This window comes from Drosophila sechellia, chromosome 2R (genome assembly GCF_004382195.2).
Source record: "Drosophila sechellia strain sech25 chromosome 2R, ASM438219v1, whole genome shotgun sequence".
Taxonomy (NCBI): domain Eukaryota; kingdom Metazoa; phylum Arthropoda; class Insecta; order Diptera; family Drosophilidae; genus Drosophila; species Drosophila sechellia.
The window spans coordinates 19434473-19455549 of NC_045950.1; the positions used below are offsets into that span (position 1 = coordinate 19434473).

The following is a 21077-nucleotide window of genomic DNA, read 5'->3' on the forward strand; positions in this document are numbered from 1 at the left end:
CGAGCGGCGAGAGGGTTGCCAGGCGAGTTTCTCGGCTTCGTTGGCGCCTAACGTGTTTGCTCTGGGCTCTCGGAAGGGTGGAGGTATGTGGGTATGCTGTTCGGGGAGGTGGGGATGGAGCAAGTGGAGCTCGAGCTGGAACGGGGGGCGCTGCTTACTGGGTGGCTAAGTAGCCGAGCACGTAGCTCAGCTGTTCTTCGTGCGAGCTGCGCGTGCGCATATCAAACCCTTTCGCAAGTCGACTGCACAGTGTAGATACACTGGGAAAATCTTTTACCGACTCGCTGATACTCTACACAAAGTATATTCTATAGATTGTGAAGCTTTCAGTTATTTCTATACTAAAACTCAGAAAATCTTTGAGAAATGATGAATGATGTTGGCAAAATATACAAAACTAGTATCCTACTTAATGCTGGCACTATATTAATCGCACACAACTTCTCAAACTTCGGACTTGATCGACAAGTTAGCCAATCCTAGGGTATCCACCAATCAGCTTGTGGTTTTGTTTCTATACGTTTTGCTTGCTCTGGTGGTTGAGTGGTGCGAAAAGGCAACACTTGTGCCAGACTGACTGACTGATTAGCTGTCGCTGGCTATTTGCTATTTGCTGTTTCGATACATTCGAAGCTGCCTCTGCTTCGTGAGTAATTCAATCTTACAAGTGAGTACTCGCACTGGTGGGCTGGTTGTCGACTGGGGCATTGACGTTTGTTTGGTTTTGGCTGCCGGTGTGAGCTTTCTTTTCCGCATATGCGGCAATCAATTCGCCATGCAACGCGAATCGTAGACTGCAACTGTGTGTTGGAGCGAAAGTGGTGTTCACCTGGTCTACGGGGCGGATGAGTCAGCTGCATCACTCATACGCCGCGTGGCCCGTCCAGAGGTGGGTGCGAATATACGTTTTCCTATGTTACCTTACCCTGTTTGCAGTTGGTTCACACTTGACTTGGCTGCTGGCGAACACTATCGTTTTTTGACCTGTTTCTTGGTCCACAAAATCCACTGAACTGGCATTCACACGAGCGAGTGTATTGTTATTTATGCCAAAATGGGGAAATTACTGGCGTAATTTATTGATATTTATTGAACCAGCGATTTAAATGCCGGCTACCGATTCTGCGTGTGAATCAGAGTGTGACGGAACCATTTGACCAAAAACCAATCGCTAATGATTCTGGGCGAGATTCGGCGGCTTCCTCGAAATCAAATTCGATTTTAATTCGCACCCAGGACCTATGCATTCCGAATTTCGCAGCGGAGGACAATAATTGGTCCTGGACGCGTACGTGATCCTGTTGCGGAAGTAGATTCGCCTGTGGTTCCCGGAAATGTTTGAATAAACGGAGAATTCCGGGGACTGAATGGCTCACGCAGATGGATTCCATTGGGGTGGGGGCAGATTTCGGCACACACGTGAAGCCATTTGGCATCTCAATTATGGTCAGTTGTGCGTGGGCTCCGCATTTCGCTCCCCATCCCCATCCCCATCCTCGTTATCTGGCCTCAATCAGCAAGGTTATCTTAAATGAATACACTCCAGTTCGAGCGCATCATCATCTTTATCCCGAGCATTGTGGTCTGAATAAGAATAAACAGAGATTGGGTCTCTCGACTAACCGATACTCTTTGAAAAGATATGTAGAGAGATGGGAAGTATATTGTGTAGCAATATTTTGCCATCGAACTTATACTTTTTCGGCGGAAGCACAATGAATTGGCTTATTTAGCAGTATACTCCAGAAATGCATTTTGCAGGTAATGCAAGGCGGAAATGTGCCAAGTCTGAAGTAAGTTCAGCTGCTCTTGGTTTCTGGGCTGGCTTGCAGTGCCTCTCCGGCTGCAATTATGCCAATCTCGTGCATTACGCTTCAAGTTCACTGTACTTTACGGCACGCAGCTTTTAATCACAGCCAGCAATGACCTTAAACACCAACTTCATCTGGTCGCGGGTTATGAGCATGAGTTGGGATCGGGTTGGGCTTGGTTGGGGTTACGGCATTGGCGGGGCATTTACTCAAGTGTGTTTGTTGGGGGCAAGCAAAGGTAGTCGTCGGCCAAAGTGACACTTTGCCTGGGCTTCAATAGAATCGATTAAGTAATTCCGGTCATTTAATTACTTTTACCCCAGACACACCCTATTATTCCGCGAGTAAATACTGATTAATTGCGTCAAATGCAGTGTAAGCTTATAGAGAAACACATTTGATGAGCTAAGATAATATACATATCTTAATGGCCATATGAATCCGTACTTTAATTCAGAAGTGTTGAGTCCGCTGTGGTTCGCTTTTATCTTCAAATCTGTGCAATTATTTCATCTGCCTTGGCTGTGGTGGCATTTGATGATCGCAAAATTAGTTTTAAATTGCCCCTAGTCAGCCGACATTCGTGTAATTTTATGTCATTTTAACAAATGTTTATCTGTTCGGACGTGGGCTAGTGGCTAAACCAAAACATGTCAAGGTCGCCACGAATGTGTACATGGAGTTTTGGAGTTTATTTATTAGAAAGAAAAGTGCTTAGAAAAGCCTAGAAAACAAAAACAATATTAATGTGAGATACTTTTAAGTCAAGCAGAAGTTTGCCATACGAAATGCCAGTTTGGATTGCCGCAGTTTGTAAGTTTTGTTATTGGCTTATGAACTTATAAAAATGAAAATCCCAAGCGGATTATCTGGAAAAGTGCATCCAACAAATGGCTCAAATGTTCACTTATAGTTATCCCACAAAGTTACCATTTAAGAGCAAATATATAAAGCTTTATATAATGTAAAGCTTTCCTTTTTAATTAATTTTCTTCAAATTACCCCGTTGGTTAACATAAAAGGTGCATAACTTTGCAAAAGGAGCTAACAAGTTGAAGATGAAACGGCTCATTAAACGGAAGCTCGCATTAAAACGCGCTTAAAAGACATTTAATCACTTGTTATCAGCCAGCAAGGCCATAAAAGCCCCACGCGATTGTTTGTTTGTTTGTTTGCGTTTGTTTTTTGATGGGGCTGAGCAATCGGATTGGGCCCATTAAGGGTGTAGGGTGTGGTACACACGTCATCAGCATAATTGTTACCATCCCCCAGAAAGTCTCGGCTTTAACCTGCTCATTATTGTCATTGCGATTCGGCGGCTTTTAAATTTCAATTGTCGAGACCTGCACGTGGCGCGGCCACGCCCCCAGCAACCAGACGCCCACTGCGCACGCTGTGTAAAGATGCACTGGCAGAAAATAGCAGCACTCATTGGGTAAATCAATGATTAACAAGTAATTGAATGAAAATGAAAAGATGACTTATATAAAAAACTCATAATAAAGAACTCATATTTATTATTTGTTATGTACTTATTAACTGAATTATTTCGCTCTGAGGATTTAACAGGCTAATTGCCACATAATTGTAAGTATTTCTCTTGGTGCACTGCCGTGGTTTCCCACGTACTCGCTGTTTATTCCCGTTTCCATCCACATTTTCCGCATATGTGGGCCGCAATGCCTCTTGGCCACGTTTGTTGCCACAGCGCGGAGTCGCCCCATTTGCATTTCAACGGCACCGAGTTACCTGCAGGACGCAGGACTGCTCGTAACCAGCTCATTCAGACGGCGATTTATGGCGATCATTTAAATCGCAATTGTGGTTCAATTTGGGCCTTTTGCGGGCCACGCTTTCAACTTTGCGGCGTGATAATATGCGAATGAAATGGCAGAGAAACTAAACTTCATTGGGTTTTTTATAAATTAATGTGTATTAAACTGATGTGTCAAGGCTTCCAAGAAGTTCTTAAGCGAATGGTCAAGCTACTTTATAATATGTGGATAAGGAATAGGGATCACGTGTGGTCAAAACCAGGATAATCGGTGGACAGGTGGCAAATACCTGGATGGCCCACACTTAAACAGCATTATGTTTAAGGGAGGAGGGGGGGTGCCTTCGCTTACCGTAGGCACTTTAATGTAATTGAAAATGCATTCGATTTTAATTAAATGATTTACTGCTGACAGGATTTGCGCCTACTGTGGCACATTGCAAATGCGACAAGCCCACGTGAGTAGCTTTCGATGCTGCTGTCTTGCTCTGTCCGCTGAGCGCCTCTCTCTCTGGCACCATCGCCCCGTCCCTTTCTCTGTCGACACTGTCTGTCACTTGTTGTCGCTGTCAATTAAACGTAATCCCTTCGGCAGAGTTAAGTCCGCTCGTCTTTGTGAATTTTCGAGCTGTGCCAGAAGTCAAACTAATTTTCGACCTTTCGCCGCTCGTCGCCCCGCCCCCCAAAAGTGGAAAAGTAGAAGTTTGCTGGGCGTCGGGGCGCAAATAACGCTCATTAGACGTAATGAGTTATAGTTGGACTACAATCCACATCGGACGCCAAACACTCTTTAGCGGCAATTATGCTGGGCGGGGCGCTGTGGCGCCTGGCTTTTTATGGCCTGGTAGTCATAAAGTTTTGAGCTATAAATACTTTGGTCCGAAGGCCTTTGAGCCAGGCTTTAAACGAACCGGGGGCGGTGATGGTAATTCGAGTGAAAGAGTTGGGCAGATTTGCGGGCGAAAGAGACGGGCAGCTGAGTGAGAAGACCGCAAATGGTTTGACATTTGGCACTGGGCCCCAAAAGAATCCAGGGAACCCCAATGCTGAAACCGAGTAAGCCTCCATAGCTCATGCTGACGAGCAGTCCGTCTCGCTCGCACGCCATGTGCCGTCTCGCTCGCGCACTGGCAGGATAGTCGCTCTTGTGTTATTGTCACTTGCCAGCGGCAGTCTTGTGTTATTCTATCCAAGTTTTCCGTCACAAAACAAGGGCGAACTTTTTGTTGTTAATTCGTCCAAGTTTCGGTCAAGTATTTACGTGCCTCGCCGAGAAAGAGAGAGGGGAACAGGGCCGAAGAAAGAGGGGGGACTAGGGCCATAGAAAGAGAGGGCTGGAGTCGCACAGAGGCCGCCTGCTGCGAAAGTTTTGTATGTTAATGGCATAGTTTAGCCAAAATGTTTTCACTGACGCCTGCCGCCCACTCCAGATTATACACCCACATCCACATCCACATCCACATCCTCAAATTTGGCAGATTCTCAGGCTCTGCACATTTTCCACGGCTCACATTTCCCGACCAAAATTAACTTTCACTCGCCACATCACCCCTCATCGCTCACTTAATGTGCCATTGCCCACGTTAAGTGACTTTCTTATGTCGGTTGTAAAATTTCCCTCTTTATATGGGACCATATGGATCCTGTTTTCGCCAACATCCATGTTTTCGGTGCACTCGAAGAAAGTTTAGCCGTAAAACAAGAAAACAGAATAACTTAACTGGTGGCATTAAAACATCTTGCCTTTGAAAAACAAATGATTTTTAAATGTCGCAAGACTTTTTGATGAATTTACACATTATAACTCTAATTTCCTTCGAGTGCAAGATAAAACCTAAGCCAACATAGCTGTGGTTAAATATCGCAGGACTAAGAAAGCTTGTAATTTACTTGAGTACACCGCGCTGCAGATGTCCTTTTGGCCCATCCTCCGGTCGCATGTGTCTGTTGGCCAAGTTAAGCCATTGACAAAACTTTCTCCGAGATAGTTTGAGCCATTTTTCTTTTGATTTACTTTCGAGAATTTGAAACTTTTGGCCTGCTCCCCCAAATGTGGGAACTATTAATTTCGAGTCAGGGCCGCTGGTTGTTTGTATACAGTTTTAGCTGGATTTATTTAGTTGCTAATTAAATATAAAGTTGGCCAACCGATGATAGGGGGAACTTACTGCCCGCACCTGTTGGGTTCTGTGGTTCCTCATCAAGCGGCTCGAGTGGCTCACGAGCGTAACCACTTGATGCTGCTCGAGACCGGAGGATTCCTCAATCCCCATCAGCACGGCCTTGTGCTCGTTGTGGCCCATCCTCATCCAATCGCCACTCCTGGCTGTCACAGCAACCCAGGCTGCTGCCACTTGCTGTTGCAACCGCATTAACATTCTTCTTAGCAACAAATTACATTCGGACGGGGCCACTTCATCTGAGTGTTCTACACTGACACAAATCAGCTAGTTGTCTTTGGGGGGAAGAAAAATAAACAAGCAATGCTAACCAATTCTGATTCTTGTTACAAGTACACTACTCTACTCTACTTTTCTTCCAGTGCACGAGACTGGCCAGCTTACTTGAATCATCTGCCCCAAGTGCAATGGACTTCTCAAGTAATTGCTTTCCCGACTTGCAGACTGCTGGTTGAAGTGGGGGAGCAACGATGAGCACGGAAAATGATGATGGCGATGACGAGGTACCGACGAAATGAGCCAAGTGACCAAATACAATTTCCGGGTGAAGGCAAACAGCTGAGTCTGCTTAATGTACACAGAACCAACGTGGCGAACTTCAACAAAACGATTTTAGCAGCTTGAGTTGTTGTTTGTTTTGATTAAAAATTAAGCATGTCCTGATTAGTGGGAATGGGAATGGGACCGGTACTGGGACTGGGACTGGGACAGGACCTACAGTACGTGCTCGGCCTGGGGAATTAGGCGGCCAGCAGAAGTAAATGCGCTCCGTAATAAATTCAAATCAACTTTGGGTGTCCGACTACATGGTCATCAAATCGATTGGAACACAAAGTCACACCCACGCACACGCGCACATTGGAAAGTCCTGTCCCAGGATGCTCTTTAGTTTTTGCCAGCTATAAATTTTAGCTGCTAGGTCCCTTTTTGGCTTCCGTTTTACAATGTTCACTTTGCAGATCCAACGTGGACTTTGGTAGGACTTAAGCGCATTACGGACTCCGGCTGCGACTCCGGCGGATATTCCGGGACTCGGACTCGAGCTCGGAGCAGAGTCTTTTAATGTCTTATCGCTTGTGCAAATAAAGAAGCGTCCAATGGCATTCGGCTCAAGTCTTGTTAGCCAGGCTAAGCAATTGATTTGTTCGTTTACTGCCTTATGCAAATTCCTTGATGGATTCAATTAGCAAACGTCCAGTGCAGCAAGCTGGCAGGATATCAGGCAGCCAAATCGAACAAAATCTATTGAGATAATCGAGCTATTATTCCTCTTTATTCTTTTCATTACCTTTATGAACTGTCGTCCACTTCCGCTACTTGGTTTCTGGAACCGGAAGTACTGGAGCAGCCATTTTGTATGCAAACACGGCAAATGGCTTCCGGTTGCAAATGAAGTTGAATAGGGCCAGGTCCTTGAGGTGAAGCCAATTGCAACAACGACAATGACTATGGAAATTAAGCTGTTTCAAAAAGAAACGATGAAAAGTCAAGTGATCACAATTGTGATGGCTCTTTTTAAGCAGATTAGTGTCTTTAATAATTTCAATAGCTTGCAATTGAAACCCTTTCACAGATCCGGACTCCTACTTTCTCATCCGAATAATGATGGTGAAGAGGGAGTAGGCACCCTTTAGGGTGGAAAAAAACGTGTCCAGGTGGATACGCATCATTCCGCCAGCCACAGCGGTGCTCTTCTTCAACGATTGCTCAACGAACAGCATCATTTTCCGCTTAAAGCTCCTGTTCTTCGTGTGCCAATTGCAGCTGAAGGCCGCGTAGTGGAGGCGTCCGAACCAGTACTCGTTGTCGGTGCCGAAAAAGCAGGACGGGAAGATCTGCAGCGGCATGGCCAGGGAGTAGAAGATGAAGTACATCCGTGCCATGGGCTCGCTGACGAAAAACACCAGGCCTGCTATGCCGATGCACACATTTAAAGCGGTCACTGTGAACTGAATTAGCATGGGCAGGGAAATGAAGGCCTCGATGCGTCGGAAAAGTCTGGAAAAAAGCAGGGAAGTGAATAGAACCCGAACGTTAGAATGAGGCAGCTACCCACTCTAGAATATGCTTGTGATCGGTGATGCAGGCCTCCAGGTCCTTCTCCGCATCTCTGGCCGGATCCAGGCCCACCTTCTCGAATCTCTTGTACAGCATTTTGATGTGGGATGAGATCAGGCACAGCACCACCGCCGGAAAGCAGTCGCTCACATAGTTCTGCAGGAGCTGGAACGTGATGCCCACAATTTGATAGGCGTTCGCTATGTAGTAGTTCCTGGTGGAGTGCAGCCAGTCGAAGGGAAACCAGGCGGGGTACATCAGACCACGCTCCTCCTTGAACAGGAAGGATAGCTCGGCGAACAGGGCACACGGCATGTAGATGCCGATGAAGACGTACAGCACATTCCGCAGCTGGACCCTCACCTGGCCGTAGATGCTGCGCTGCTCCGGACCCACGACGCGCTCATCCAACAGCCTCAACAGCCGCTCCATCTCCAGCACATCCTTGATGTTGTAGGCGTAGAGCAGGCACTTCACCGAGCAGGCTGTGCAGGTCGCAAATGTGGTCAGGTTGAGGATGTCCTCGGTGAGGGTGCGATTGCGAAAGAGGGACATTCCCAGGTGAACGGGGTAGCACAGGGTGACGAGAAGATTCGACAGGATGCTGTAAAACACGTATAGGTTCTTCCAGTTCTCGACCCGAAGATGAGCCACTCCCAAGTACCGCCAGGCGGTCCAATGGCTCTTGAAAAACTCCAGACTGTCCACTCTGACCTCTGCCATGGTTCCTTGAATTCTCAGCTTTAATGTAAGGCTCTCCACACTTAAATACCGTTTTGGTGATGGCTCAATCGGTGCGATTGCCCAATTATGTAATTAGCCTTGCGTGGCCAACTCAATTAGAAATTAGACCACCTGCCGAGGAAGTAAGGCTTCCCATTCGCTCATCCCATGGCTCCATTCCACAGAGTAGAACACTCACTCAATTGGGCATCCATGTTTAGGTAGGAATAATTGGTTCACTTCAATCGCAAATTCAAATTTTGGCCTCCTTTTAGGATGAAAAAAAGTGGCTCTTCAAAATGAAACCATACATGAAATGAACTATGTAATATGAAAAAGCATAATTTGCGAACAAAGGTAAAATGGAAAAGTTGTTAAAACTGTAACGACTTTGTTGTACAACAATTTGCACTCCATGCTGATTTCTACAATGGCAACTAAAATGCGGAATTACACGTGTCATAGTTTCAGGTGAGCAGTTTGGCAAAGGTTTCGTCGCTTTTATAATTAATAAAACCGGCGCATAAATCTCCATTCTCGTTTTCGACCCACTTTGCATTGGCTGCCTGCTTTTGTCAGCGGTTTTTGTCGCTCAAAACGCGCGCTAGAAAGTATGCTACGGAATTTATGGCGCACTCGCTGTCAATTTTGCAATTTTACAATTTTACAAGCGAACATGCGAATTTATGGCGCATTAAATTATTCGCTTCGTAAAAGTTGCAGTGCCGGGCAGGGACTTACTTGATATTTCCACATGGTGCACGCAATTAGCATGTCCAGACGCAGTCGAGCAAAAAACATGTTGCCATATTGTTGACAGCCCCATAAATTGTTGCATGCACGTCAAAATGGCAGCGGGCCAAGCAGGACAACATCCGGAAAAGCGGCGGCAAATCGCACAAAAGGGCGGAAGGGGGGCGGGAAACAACCTCATCGCCCATATGCATTTAGATGCATCGCAGCTCGCTGTTCGAGCACAATCTAAGGTCTTAATTGTTGCATTTTTCCACAAAATTCCCAGCGACATTGTCACACACTGTCTCCCATTTCCTGTATGCAAAATCCCTCGCCTCCATGTGTGAATTGTGGATGTGGATGTGGATGCGGATGCCATAACCCAATTACGGCGCATGCCGAAAGTTTCTCGTCGGATGTGGGGTGCATCCCATGTGGAGCAAAGTGCATTGACTATTTTGGCGGGAAAGGCGAAGCTGCAAGGCACTAAATTTGATCTGTTAATTTGGGTTCAATTAAGCGGAAACTAGAATCACTGATTGTAGTTGAAACAAATCGTTTACTCATGTCAAATTTTTGTGTAAATTTATAAACAATAGATTTTGTGCTCACTCTCTGCTGTGTTTAAATGTGATGCATATTCTGATTTTGGCAGCAACAGCATATATAAACATTTTATTTATTTAGAACATTTTGGAAATGAACCATTAAAAGGAATCTATAATCAACAACACATGTTTCTTTTTATAAAGAGCCAATGTATTAAATTAACTGTGACATTTCGATATAATATTTCCCAATTTCGCAATGACTTCAATTTGCTGCTTAAATTTCCCGACAATTTCAAGTTGCAGCACCCAAGTGTTCAGTTCGCACACCCTCTCGGAAACCAGAAGCCCCATTTGGTTTCCACGTGCAACGTGCATTCAACATTAGCTCCCATGCAATGGGGAGCATTTAGGGGAGCATTCTTGTCCGGCGCCAGAGATTGCGTTCCAGCTGCTGTCAGCAAATTAGAACGACAACAATGTAATTATCATAATTAAAAGACAGCCCCAGTCGCCCCAAAAGCCGAAAGCCCAAAAACCCAACCATCCACGTGCTCGCCGAGGGAAAAATGCTGTGGAGCCCGGCGACCGGACACGGCGGCCATGAATTTCCTATTAACAGCCGTTCCCAGTGACAAAAAAAACAACGAGCAAGATTCACGACGGAGGTTTTTTGCACGGGGTGCAGGGGTGCAGGGTGCAGGGGGTGGCAGCTGCATAATTGGGCCAGGTCGCTAATTGTAAAACGGTGCGCATTAATTGCGTCTGCAGCGTTGCGCATTTTGTGGTAACCTTTCCGCCCCCCTCCCCTTCCATCCCTTACCGCACCACCGAAAACCGCCCACCATCCGCTGGGAACCGCAAATTGCGATGATGAAAGTCTTATGCAATTGCACCCCATTTATGAAAGAGGCGGTACGTGTTGCTCCCGGGCGGGTGCAGCTGCATCGGCAGTGCGTTCTTATCAGTGATTCTTATCAGCACGGTCTGCCGACCCGCAACTCACCACACTGGAATGCCGGACACGCCGAACAGCTGAGCAGGGGGCTCCTTACCACTGCGCGCATGTCCAGGATGCAGGGGCAAAAACATAGAATTGTGATAGGCCCACAATAGAAGTCAAATCTATTGTAAGATTGCTCAGGGAGGCAAAGAATCAAAGCTCACACAATTTACGATACATTTCCCTATTACAAGATTGGAATTCCTTTGGGATTCTCAGCTCTCTTCAAATTAATAACTGTAAGAACATAATAATAATAATATTTTCTGATAAATGATATAGCTGTCTAAATGGTAATTGAAATTACATTAAGCACTACACATAATGATTAAGCTTGAGAGTCACGATTATAATATAATATATATTTATATATATTGTTTAATTAAAAGTGCTAAAAAATCATACAACTTCTTAAAGTTCAGCGGAGTTACATGCAACAGTTTACTTTGCGCTGCCAAAGTCTGGCTTATCAGAGGCGAAGCCGCCGCTTCCAGTCTAATCAGAAACATCGCTGGAAGCTTCTCGCACGAAAGAGAGCGAGGAGAGCGGGCACTAACCTGCCTCAATCTCCAAAGTGGCCAGTGCGATGGGTACGGCTTTCACTTTCTCCGGCGCTCAGCTGCTGGTCCACAGACCCACAATGGACGCCTCGGATTGCCAGCGCTCGTATTTACCGTTCGTTTCGGGGCGTGGTGAGTTCGCGAGCGAACGAAGCCGACTTTAAGGCTGGAGTTCCGATGTCGCACGGCGGCTGGCAGTTCGCTCTGAAGCGCGTCGCGGCGTGGTTGTGCATCCATCGTGGGCTCCCAGGACGAACTTTAAAAACTATTCCGATTTCAGCGAGCCAAGATCGCGTGTTTGGTGAAGTGATCCGAATAGTTTAAGACAAGTCTGCAACAATGGCAGCGATAGTTTTGTGACCAAAAAAAAGTGAGAGCTGAAATCCAATCAATTAAAACTAAGCTAAACAAAAACCTAACGCGCAGTAACCTTTTAAAGGTATGTAAGCACAAGGAAAATCGAATAGACATACAAAAATCCAGTTCACTTCATTCACATTAATGTAAGCCTCATGTACATCAAGCAAATTCAACGGCAACTGTGTCTTAACCAAAAAACAGTGTGTCCTACTCCGAACCAAATGGAAAATGTGAAAACCAATTGGTTATCTGTGCCTTTGGGCTGATCCTCTGACTGCTCCTGTGCGAGTTATTGAGCCAAATGCCCGTCCACAGGGCGTATACGTAATGCCATTGTTCGGACAACAGCTTACGCAAATCGCATTCGGTGCGACTCGAATGTGCGCCTGCATCTGTGTGCACTCATGGGGCAGCTGAGTACTTAAATATCCGTATATGCGATGTGGAAACAAGGGCTGGAGCCAGCAAAAAGTGCGGCTTATAAATGAGTTAACGAAAGCATAAAAATGTAGTGGCCCCCACTCGATGAGCAGAAGCCTGCTGACAGCGGATTCTAAGGCCGCACAGGAATGCTGGCCAAGCGAAAGTAAATAACAAATTTCATTATCTTCCGCTGGGAGATTATTTTCAGACTGCAAATAGCGCAGAGTGGGTGAAGAGCACACCTAGAGGCCCTTCTGCAAGTCAATTAATTAGGCGGAGGCCAGGTCTCCATGTCCGTGTGGAGAAATCCGGGTGAAAGGCACACCGAAATCACTCATACGCCGTGTGTTCGTTTGCCCGGCCAGGTGTAAATCTGTATTGCCGCTCTGACTTTTACTCGGAACTTTATTTTCGGCCTACCTTTATTTTCGGCCAATTAATTAAACTCCTTTGTTTGGTTCGAAAATTCGGCGTTCCAATTAACTGGGCGCCATTTGGCCAAATGAAGAAATTATACTTCTTTGATGTCAGCACATTTCCTTGGCAAAGTGCGAGTGCCGGAGAATTCGGGTGCCAAGCGACTTATTATGCGCTTCATTCACGTTAATTGCCATCCTCGAATCCCGAGCTTCTGTTCCAAGTCATTGTTTTAATTTGGGCATTTACCTGCACGCTCTTAGCCGGTGTTTACTTTCACTTACCCCAACTCATCCGCCCCGTAATACTTTACTTTGCATACAAATGGGCCAACTGGGCGCCACTGCTTTACGAATGCAAATTTGCCCAGCCTCCTGCTGATGCCTGCAGTTCGCCATTGACCCATGCTGCGAAGGATGCCAGGATGGGAGAACGCTGTCAGTTACTTATTTGCATACAGTCGGAGAAATGTGCAGGGAAAGAGTTCCGAGCACGGGGTGGACAACTTTTCGAGTGCGTTGGGCATGGGCAAATAATGGAAATTTAAGTTTTTTCGGGCATGCCCTTGCTGCACGGAAAACTATTGTCTTCTAAGTTTACATAATGGTTTTAAATGGCAATGAAATAATAATTGTAGGTCCTGATAATGTATCTAAAATATAATCATTTTCCCTTTTATTCCGATTCAAAGTGATACCTTTGTTGCGTTAGATGAATGAAGTGAAGTATATAATTTATTTTCCACTTTTTCCGAGTGTTTCCCTGTCAACAAAGGCAGCACAATACAGAAAAAGCTGCGAATGGCTACAAATCTCGGAAAAAGCGGCAGATACTAACGCCCAACGTTCTCCTTTGGCAGCTGTTTTGCCTTCCACTTATTCGGCGTTTACTTTGCGAAGTCCTTTTTTTAAAGGCTTTTCTAAAATTCAACAGATATCCCAGGCGCGGACTTCGCCAGAACGGATTTGGGGCAACAGCAAAGTGGCAGTGAAGCAAAGCCGCAGAAAGTATGCAAGTATGGCTTGAAAACTGCTACACGTGTTTGGGCTCGAATTTCATTGAGATTCGCTTAAACAGATCTGATTTTCACTACCTGACGGCCGCCTGTGGTTTTCCAATTTATCCGCATTGGTCAATCGGTGAGTGGGTGTGCATAATGTGCACGACATCTACCTAATCCTCCTTTCAGAAATTTAATTACGTAGGTGGCATGTTTGCATTTATTCACTTGTGTACATTGAAAACAGCTACACGCGGCCAAAGTGTAATTAAATCAAGACTACATTTTTAAAGTGGGCTTTCCAATTCGGCAGCGTAGCCGTTTCCGCAGTGTATTTGTGCAGTCTGTGGATGTGTGTTCCATTTAATTATTATTTTGACTAAGACCTTAATTCATTTGACCATTTACACAAGCCTCGTAAATGTAATTAAAATCAAGAGATGACGTCGTAGTCGAGTCTCTCGACTATTGGATACCCGCTACTCTGTTACTGGAAGCTTGAACGCAACTTTACAGAAAGTAAAGAGCCCGCGAGATCTCGACTTTCATACGGACAAACCGACGGACATCCGGATATGGCCAACTATACTCGACTCGTGATCCTGGTCAAGACTTATATACTTGTGATATACATTGCAACGAGTCTAATATACCCTTTTAATCTGCAAGTACCGAGTGTAATTATCAAAAACAAAAATATAGGATAAGAATGGGAATGGCTAAAGCATTCTGGGGACATAAGCCCTTATTTTGACAAACTTTAGGGACTGAACTTCAGAATGTGTGAGCATCAAACTTATGTCTGTTGAAAGCCTAGCAAATCGGCTTAAATTGGATTTAACGTGGCAAGTTATTAATTATGTACGGGGCATAAGCTCGAAGGAATGCCATTTGCTAAAAAAGAAAGAAGAAAGCAGCCAGCGTATCTGCAAGTTGTCTGCATACTTTCGGTTTTTCTCACAAACTTCCAACTCAAATACCTGAGTATTTGAGTTGGCCAGTTGACATGCAACCAATTAACTAAGGACAACTGTGTTCACAGCTCATTTCGCAAAGCCCCCTGGGCAATCAATCTAATTGAACGAGCTAAAAGCAGGCACACCAATTAAAAAGGCCAGGAAAATGGGGATAGTTGATCCTTTGGTGGGCCTCGCTGACACGCCCGATTGTTTAACTATTTAGATGGTTTTTTGTCCACCAACCCGAACGCAAAATCACGTTAAATTAGTTATGATTGTGGCGTGCTAAACATTAATTAAGCTCGCCCCGTTTGCGGTGCGGCCAAAAGCAAATCAATTATTTAGGCTATTATAAATGCAGGCTTTGCCCAGATTGACGACCTGCTAAAGTCACGCCCACGCACGCCCACTCATTAATGGGTATAGGTATAGATTTGCCCGATCTGCCTGATTGCACTCCTTTGAGCATCAATTAGAGGTCAGCAAGGTAAGAGGTTATTTACTCACCAGCTTTGATTGAGTGCCCTCGGTCAAATTCTCGTTTACAAGAATTCGTTTGGAGATGGCAGAGAAATATCGAAGGTAATAGGTATTTAATACTAAGCTTGAAAAATTAGTTCGAATAAGTACTTGTGCTAGCATTTTCTATTCCAATATCACGACTTAAGTGCCACTCAGATTTAGTGATATTCCACGTAGACGTCCTTCACTGTCATCTCGATCCTAGGACCAAAGGATATTTGACTGCTAGGCCCACTAGGAATACTCCTTTGGCGGTCAGTGGAAGAAACGAATGACAGAATAATTGCCATCGAATGCCAAAGTTGAGTTACAATCTAGTCGACTAGCTCTGGCTGCCAGTCCATTCGGCGACTTTTCCCCGTCCTCCCTTCAGATGATTTGTGCCTTTCGCTCAGCACTTTTCTTTTCCATTATTTTTTGTTCTAGCCCGAGGCAGCAGGTGCTTTGAGCCGAGGTTTCTTTGCCTGTCTGTGATTGAAGCGCTTGCAAATGGCAACAATTGCGGCGGTTCTCTAAATAACAAATGGCCAAGAGGCGGACGAGGCGGCAGCTTTTATGGCCCGCCTCCCTGGACGCTTTTCCTCCAACTTGTTTGGCCAAGTGTCGTTTCCAAGTTTTCCCTTTAGTTTCCCTCTAGTTTTCCCTTTACTTCTCGTTCTCGGTCTCGTCCTGTTTCTGGTTCTGGTTCAGCGGTAAGGCCTGCCTGCCCGGTTGTCCTGTAAAAGTGAATTATGGCGACAGTTGTCAGCGGAACTTTTAAGCTGCCTGCGCAGGGACAAAGGCAAGGACGCGTCTGCAATCAGCTGGGGAGATGGAGTTTGGCATTGAGAAACTTCTGCCGCCACGGGCATCGTATCATTTGTCAGACGTGCAACTTCCATTTCCCCCTACCCCCATCTCACCACGCCAATTGAAGCGCCGACTTGAGCAACAGTCAAGTGTCAAGGTTGGCGGCTAAATGTTGAATGCTGAAAGCTGAATGCAGACTTTGGGGCAAGGACGCGCTCGCGAAAATGGTCCTCTTAAATTGTCATCTGTGTGTGACCCGCACAGCCCACGTCATGACTTTCCCACCCGCCCGTTCGCCGTCGTCCTGGTCCAAAGGACAATGCCAGGGTGGCTGGTGGCGCGGATTAAAGACAAGCATTTCACCGTCACTTGACTGACAAGTCGTGCGTGTGGGCGTGGCTGCTGCCCCCCATGCCACCGTGCCACCAACTTTCGCCCAGCCACACCCCCTTTGCTCTCGGTTATTTCAGCACACACGACAGAATGGGCGTATGCGTTTGCGTATGCCAGGGGATGTTAAGCGAGCAATGAAGTGAAACTATTGGGCATGGGAGAAACATATGAAAACAGATATGCCGAAGATGGAAAAATGATATTTCTGATAATGAGAGAAGCGGAGAACGCACACATCGAACGTAATGCTGAATAATAAAAGAAATTGCACACAAAATCATCAATCGTGGAATTTAGCCAGAACCGCATGCTCTCCATGCAGAACAATTTAAAGTTCTGGTAAAATCAGAATTTAGATGCCGTTGCCAACCGCCAAGAGATACCTTCAAGTCGAGTCCCCTAAAACACCTCCTTTTCTTACGTGGCCATATGTGTGCGCTTGTGCTCAAGTACCACACACACACATACGCACGGTGGCATTGTAAGGATACGAGTATCCTTTGCCGTGCTGCCTGTATTATTTAATGACGCCATTGTCGTCAGCCCAGCTCGGTGTGTTCTGGGCCAAGTTGATGCGTTGATTGCTGGCTCACTTGTTCGTCGCTTTTATTAATTTACGAGCTGCGATAAAGGCGAAACCAAATGAAAATGACCCTTGGCGCGGGGGGCTGGGCGCCCCGATCGAGATAGAAGTGCATAAACCGAAAGTTATGTAACAGATGGAGATACACGGCCATTCAGGGCACTCGTGTGGGGGTGTGGCATCCACCTGCTTGTTGCCCCGGCACGTGTGCGTCAGTCCGCCCACAACTTTCGCTCGTTCGCTCTTTCAACCAGACAGGCGCTGCACGGCGAAGGTCCTTGGAAATTGATTGACACGGGCAGGAAATTAAAACAGGTTCGCCGACGACTCGGCTTTAAGTTTATGCATTTTCGGCGGACCAAATCGGCTGAACGCTGGCTAAACGGATAGCTGGCAATCCGACCGACGACGCAGACCATTAACGAAATTGGATTTGATTATTTATACATGAGCGAGCATCGAGGAGCAAATCTCAGTGATCGGCCACAAAAAGAACGATGTCATAAATCACATTACACAGCACAACAAAGCACACGAAACACAAAGAGGAGGAGCATGTGGGCACTCCGCCAGTTTCTGAGTGAGAGGAAGTGTTATTGATGAGCATTTAACATTTGTTATTTCCGCAGACTGGCTTTAAACTTTTCGCCGGGCTGGCGTCATCTGGGTATCTTTACGATGGGTATACTCCGCTCCGGTCGATAATTTAGTTAATAGTTTTAGTACGATTCAGATTTTGGCAACGCAAGCGATTCCATTCGGCCCTAGTCGATAGAGATTCGCTCGGGGAGCTGGGGCAAATGGGATTTGGGGAATCTCCGCTTGACGAGGCCTGCTGATGATTTGCCTTTCCGACTGTTCTGTTTGGTCAATAAAAGGGCAACGTCATGTTTTATATTGGCTCTCATGCTGTCGAGGCCCATAAATTAGGCCAAATTCCATTTGACTGCGCTTTGTGCCTTGACTTCGGTCCCCGACTTGCCTTTCGCTACTTATTTTTTATTTATTTTTTATTTATACTTTATGCGCTCTTTATTTTTTCAAGTCGAGCCGAAGTCCTTGCGGCAATTTATGGCTACACACTTCGTCCATTAGGAAGCGGCTTAAAGGCCAAACTTTCAAGGCAGTCCATTAACAATGGCAACAACTTAAAGCGCGTTCCACATGGCGTATGCGTAATTTGCCATTTCCTTTGCATCGCCATCCATAGCTGGCTAGACGAAGTCTGGCCACTGAATTTATTGACCTGCCACTGTGGCAAGGTCAACTGCGTTGGTTTTCCAATATCGAGCGATGAATTAGTGGACCAACTTTTGGCATCTATCAACAATTTGCCGCGCCTGTTTACAGAGATTAACTTCTGACCAACTCGCTGCATTATTTTGAATATTTTAAACTCGGTATGTAAATGAAAGTAATTTGTTCGTATTCAAAAATCAAAACACATAATTAGCATAATCGCCGGATAAGTCGGTCCAAGATGGGCTTTTTTATTTCGAATGCCATGGAAAAGGAAAAGGACACTGTATGTGCATAGCAATCTCGGACTGGAAACTCTAATGCTAATGTTTTGGCAATTCAGATTCCGAGTGTGGGAGTGTGCAAAGTTTTGTTTGCATTGCCTGAGCACATAATTCTGGTTATAAATTTCCCTGGAAATAAACACTTTTTCCGACTCGCAGGTGTATTCTCTTTCCCTGTAAGCCGGGATTAGGACTACAGCTCCATTTTGCTACGATTGCTACGAGTACCCATAGCCCCCAGCATGTGGCGCACGTCTCAGACTTCCCTGGAAGTCGGTTACCGGGCAATTTATGCCCGCACGTATATGGTATAAATAGAATTGATTTTGCCTAAGCATCGCGTATATTTTACCTGCGCAGGTGATTTAATGTCTGGCGACATAATCTGCCATTTGGCACTCGCTTCCCAGCCATCACGTACTCGGGCTGGGCTGGCATCCTTATCGCCGTATCTTTAAGCTGCGTGCAAATCCGAATTCATTTTCCGGGGATTCCATTATGTGAGCTGGGCCTGGATAAACAAAGAGGAGCCCACACCCACACACACGGGGGAATGGGGCTCCACTCACGAGTGTTTCTCGGCAGAGGAAAACAATTATGCTCGAAATATTACTGGCATGCGAATTAATCCCAGGGGCCCGCAAACTATTGTATTATTTACCGGGCTTTGAAGCAGAGCAAATATTGAGATATGATTGCTTCAAGTACCTGCACCCAGTGCTAAAGCCAACTCCCTGGCAGCAAAAGTATTTAAGCAACAAAATGCTAAAATGGGTTAGCAAGCAAATTAAAAACTCTGGGCAACTTTTTCGCCAGTATTCAAGCTTATCAAACAGGAAACTTTTGCGGAGCAGTTGTTGTTTTGGGGAGCTTCTTACGGCAGGACTAGCGAACCCCGAACAAATTCGCCTAATTCAAAAACACATGTGGGTGTTTGCACTGAATATTCGCAGCTGAAAGGTACACAAAACAACAGCAAATAAATAAATAAATACTTCCGAACTTAGCTGGAACAAACCTCCGGTTGTGTCCACAAATAGAAGCTAATGAAGGCAGCTTTCCACAGCGCCAACAAAAATAAAAAAGGGAAAAAAAGCGAGCTACTGCCTTTTGCAATTTTTATTTTCATAAATTCTCAAAGCATGTTTGCCAGCTCATAAAAACGCAGCGCACACGGCATTTCCCCCCGATTTTCTCAGCTCGCAGGAAAAGCCGAGCCAGCCAAGACCCAAGTGGCTCATAATCTGAGCAATTTGCCAGCGTTTTATGTGATTTTTGTAGCTACTCGCACTCGTACTCGTACTCATAGTACTACTTGCTCCCATCAGAAGACAACCCAGATGAGCTCGACTGCGCGTGGAAGTGGATCAATTTGTATGCAAATTGGAATAATGCCGGATGCTGCTCCATGTTGCAGCGACTGCACGCTGTTTTCGCAAGGAATTGGACTTATAATCCATCTCTTTGTCTCGTGTGCATTTATCAGCTGCTAATCAAAATCAATTAGATTGCATGCCATATCATTTGGATGCGATGCCGGCAGACAGAGCCCTTCGGCTCCTCGCTGCTCCCCCCGTTGATTGGCAACCCGCCAGGCAGCCAGAAAAATTATCCAATTTAAAAGTCAAATGTCATTTTTTCGTATTCCTGGCACGCTGCTCCATGTTTGTGTCGCTGTGCTTGCGTTTGTTTTCCCTTTTTATTTTGACGCCATTGCCGACACATAATGTGAATTACCTAACAAAGGTGGTCCTGCTGATGAGTTGACGACGGGGCTGAGACGGAGCAGAGGGCGCCATTTCCATTACGGCCTCCGGAATACCCTCTCCGAAGGATGCGCAAGCTATCAGCATTAGGTTGCTTTCTGTCCTGGCAGCAGGACACTTTTGGGTTCACAATGAAGTCAATGTTTCGTGATTCTATTTTGAGTTAAGATATCCTTTGATGGGTAACTCTACATACCTAAAAGTGATTACTGACTTGTCACTTTATGTTCCAAATGTACTCAAAGGGTATCGCCACTTCGAGGAACCGAATCTCTGCGCTGCTCGAATCTTCTTTTGACGGGTTTCGCTTCCGCTTCCGCTTCTTTTGCTATTTTGGCAAAATACATTTCATTCTTTCTTTGCCAACGACAGAAAAATTACCCGAATTTCATTTAACGCTCCAGCTTTGTCACCGGCAGCAACAAGGACACTCGCACACACACTTCCTTGTTGCTTCGCCCATGCAAAGCGAATGCGTTGAGTTTGTTAATGTGTTTGCATAAATTTGCAGGAGTGAAAGGGGGCGGGGAAACGAGAGTAGGATGTGTTTTGGTCTTGAGTGAATGGTTATGGAAAACCTGAGCAACAACAAGAACATTTCGAAAGGTTTAGTTTCGGGGGCCACACAGAAAGAAACCAAAGGAACAATAAAGTTGTAAACAAAAGTGGAGTTCTTTTAACAGAAGTTTAGCCAAACAAGACAGTGGGATTTCCACTTTAATGCAGAGTAACTATTAAAGCTTTGGATTTGCTTCTAGATACCTTTAACATAACTTTATGAATTATTTTGAAAAGGTACTTTAGTTTTATTTCAACAATAAATCAAAAATTCCTAGGTCAATTTCACACTAGAATGATATTTGTTCTCCATGTAGAAGGGGTCTGCCCTTTCGGCCGGACAATCCAATTTCTTTAGAGTCGACTGGGCAAAGGACTGGCAGTGGGCATTA

At 45.5% G+C, this 21077-nt stretch overlaps 2 protein-coding genes across 2 annotated transcripts in view; one reads left to right on the top strand and one right to left on the bottom strand.

Annotated features, from left to right (window-relative positions):
• Positions 1-7322: 7322 nt before the first annotated feature.
• Positions 7323-8546, bottom strand: LOC6615712 (odorant receptor 59a). The gene is made up of 2 exons (XM_002040047.2): positions 7822-8546; positions 7323-7763 (listed from the first exon to the last, which is right to left on the bottom strand). The coding sequence occupies exons 1-2, from the start codon at positions 8544-8546 to the stop codon at positions 7349-7351; spliced, it is 1140 nt and encodes a 379-aa protein (XP_002040083.1). The 3' UTR covers positions 7323-7348.
• Positions 8547-11608: 3062 nt separating this feature from the next.
• Positions 11609-21077, top strand: part of LOC6615720 — a 47655-nt gene continuing 38186 nt past the window's right edge. Inside the window, exon 1 of the mRNA XM_032715465.1 lies at positions 11609-11831. The gene's annotated coding sequence lies outside the window, so the exon portion shown is untranslated. The remainder of the gene's footprint in view (positions 11832-21077) is intronic.

What these genes read in the sequence shown, in the direction of transcription:
- LOC6615712 (XM_002040047.2), bottom strand. Translation starts at nt 8,546, where the DNA reads ATGGCAGAGGTCAGAGTGGACAGTCTGGAGTTTTTCAAGAGCCATTGG. An exon ending in GATCACAAGCATATTCTAGA is followed by an intron (nt 7,764 to 7,821) that starts GTGGGTAGCTGC and finishes GCTTTTTTCCAG; the next exon opens with ACTTTTCCGACGCATCGAGG.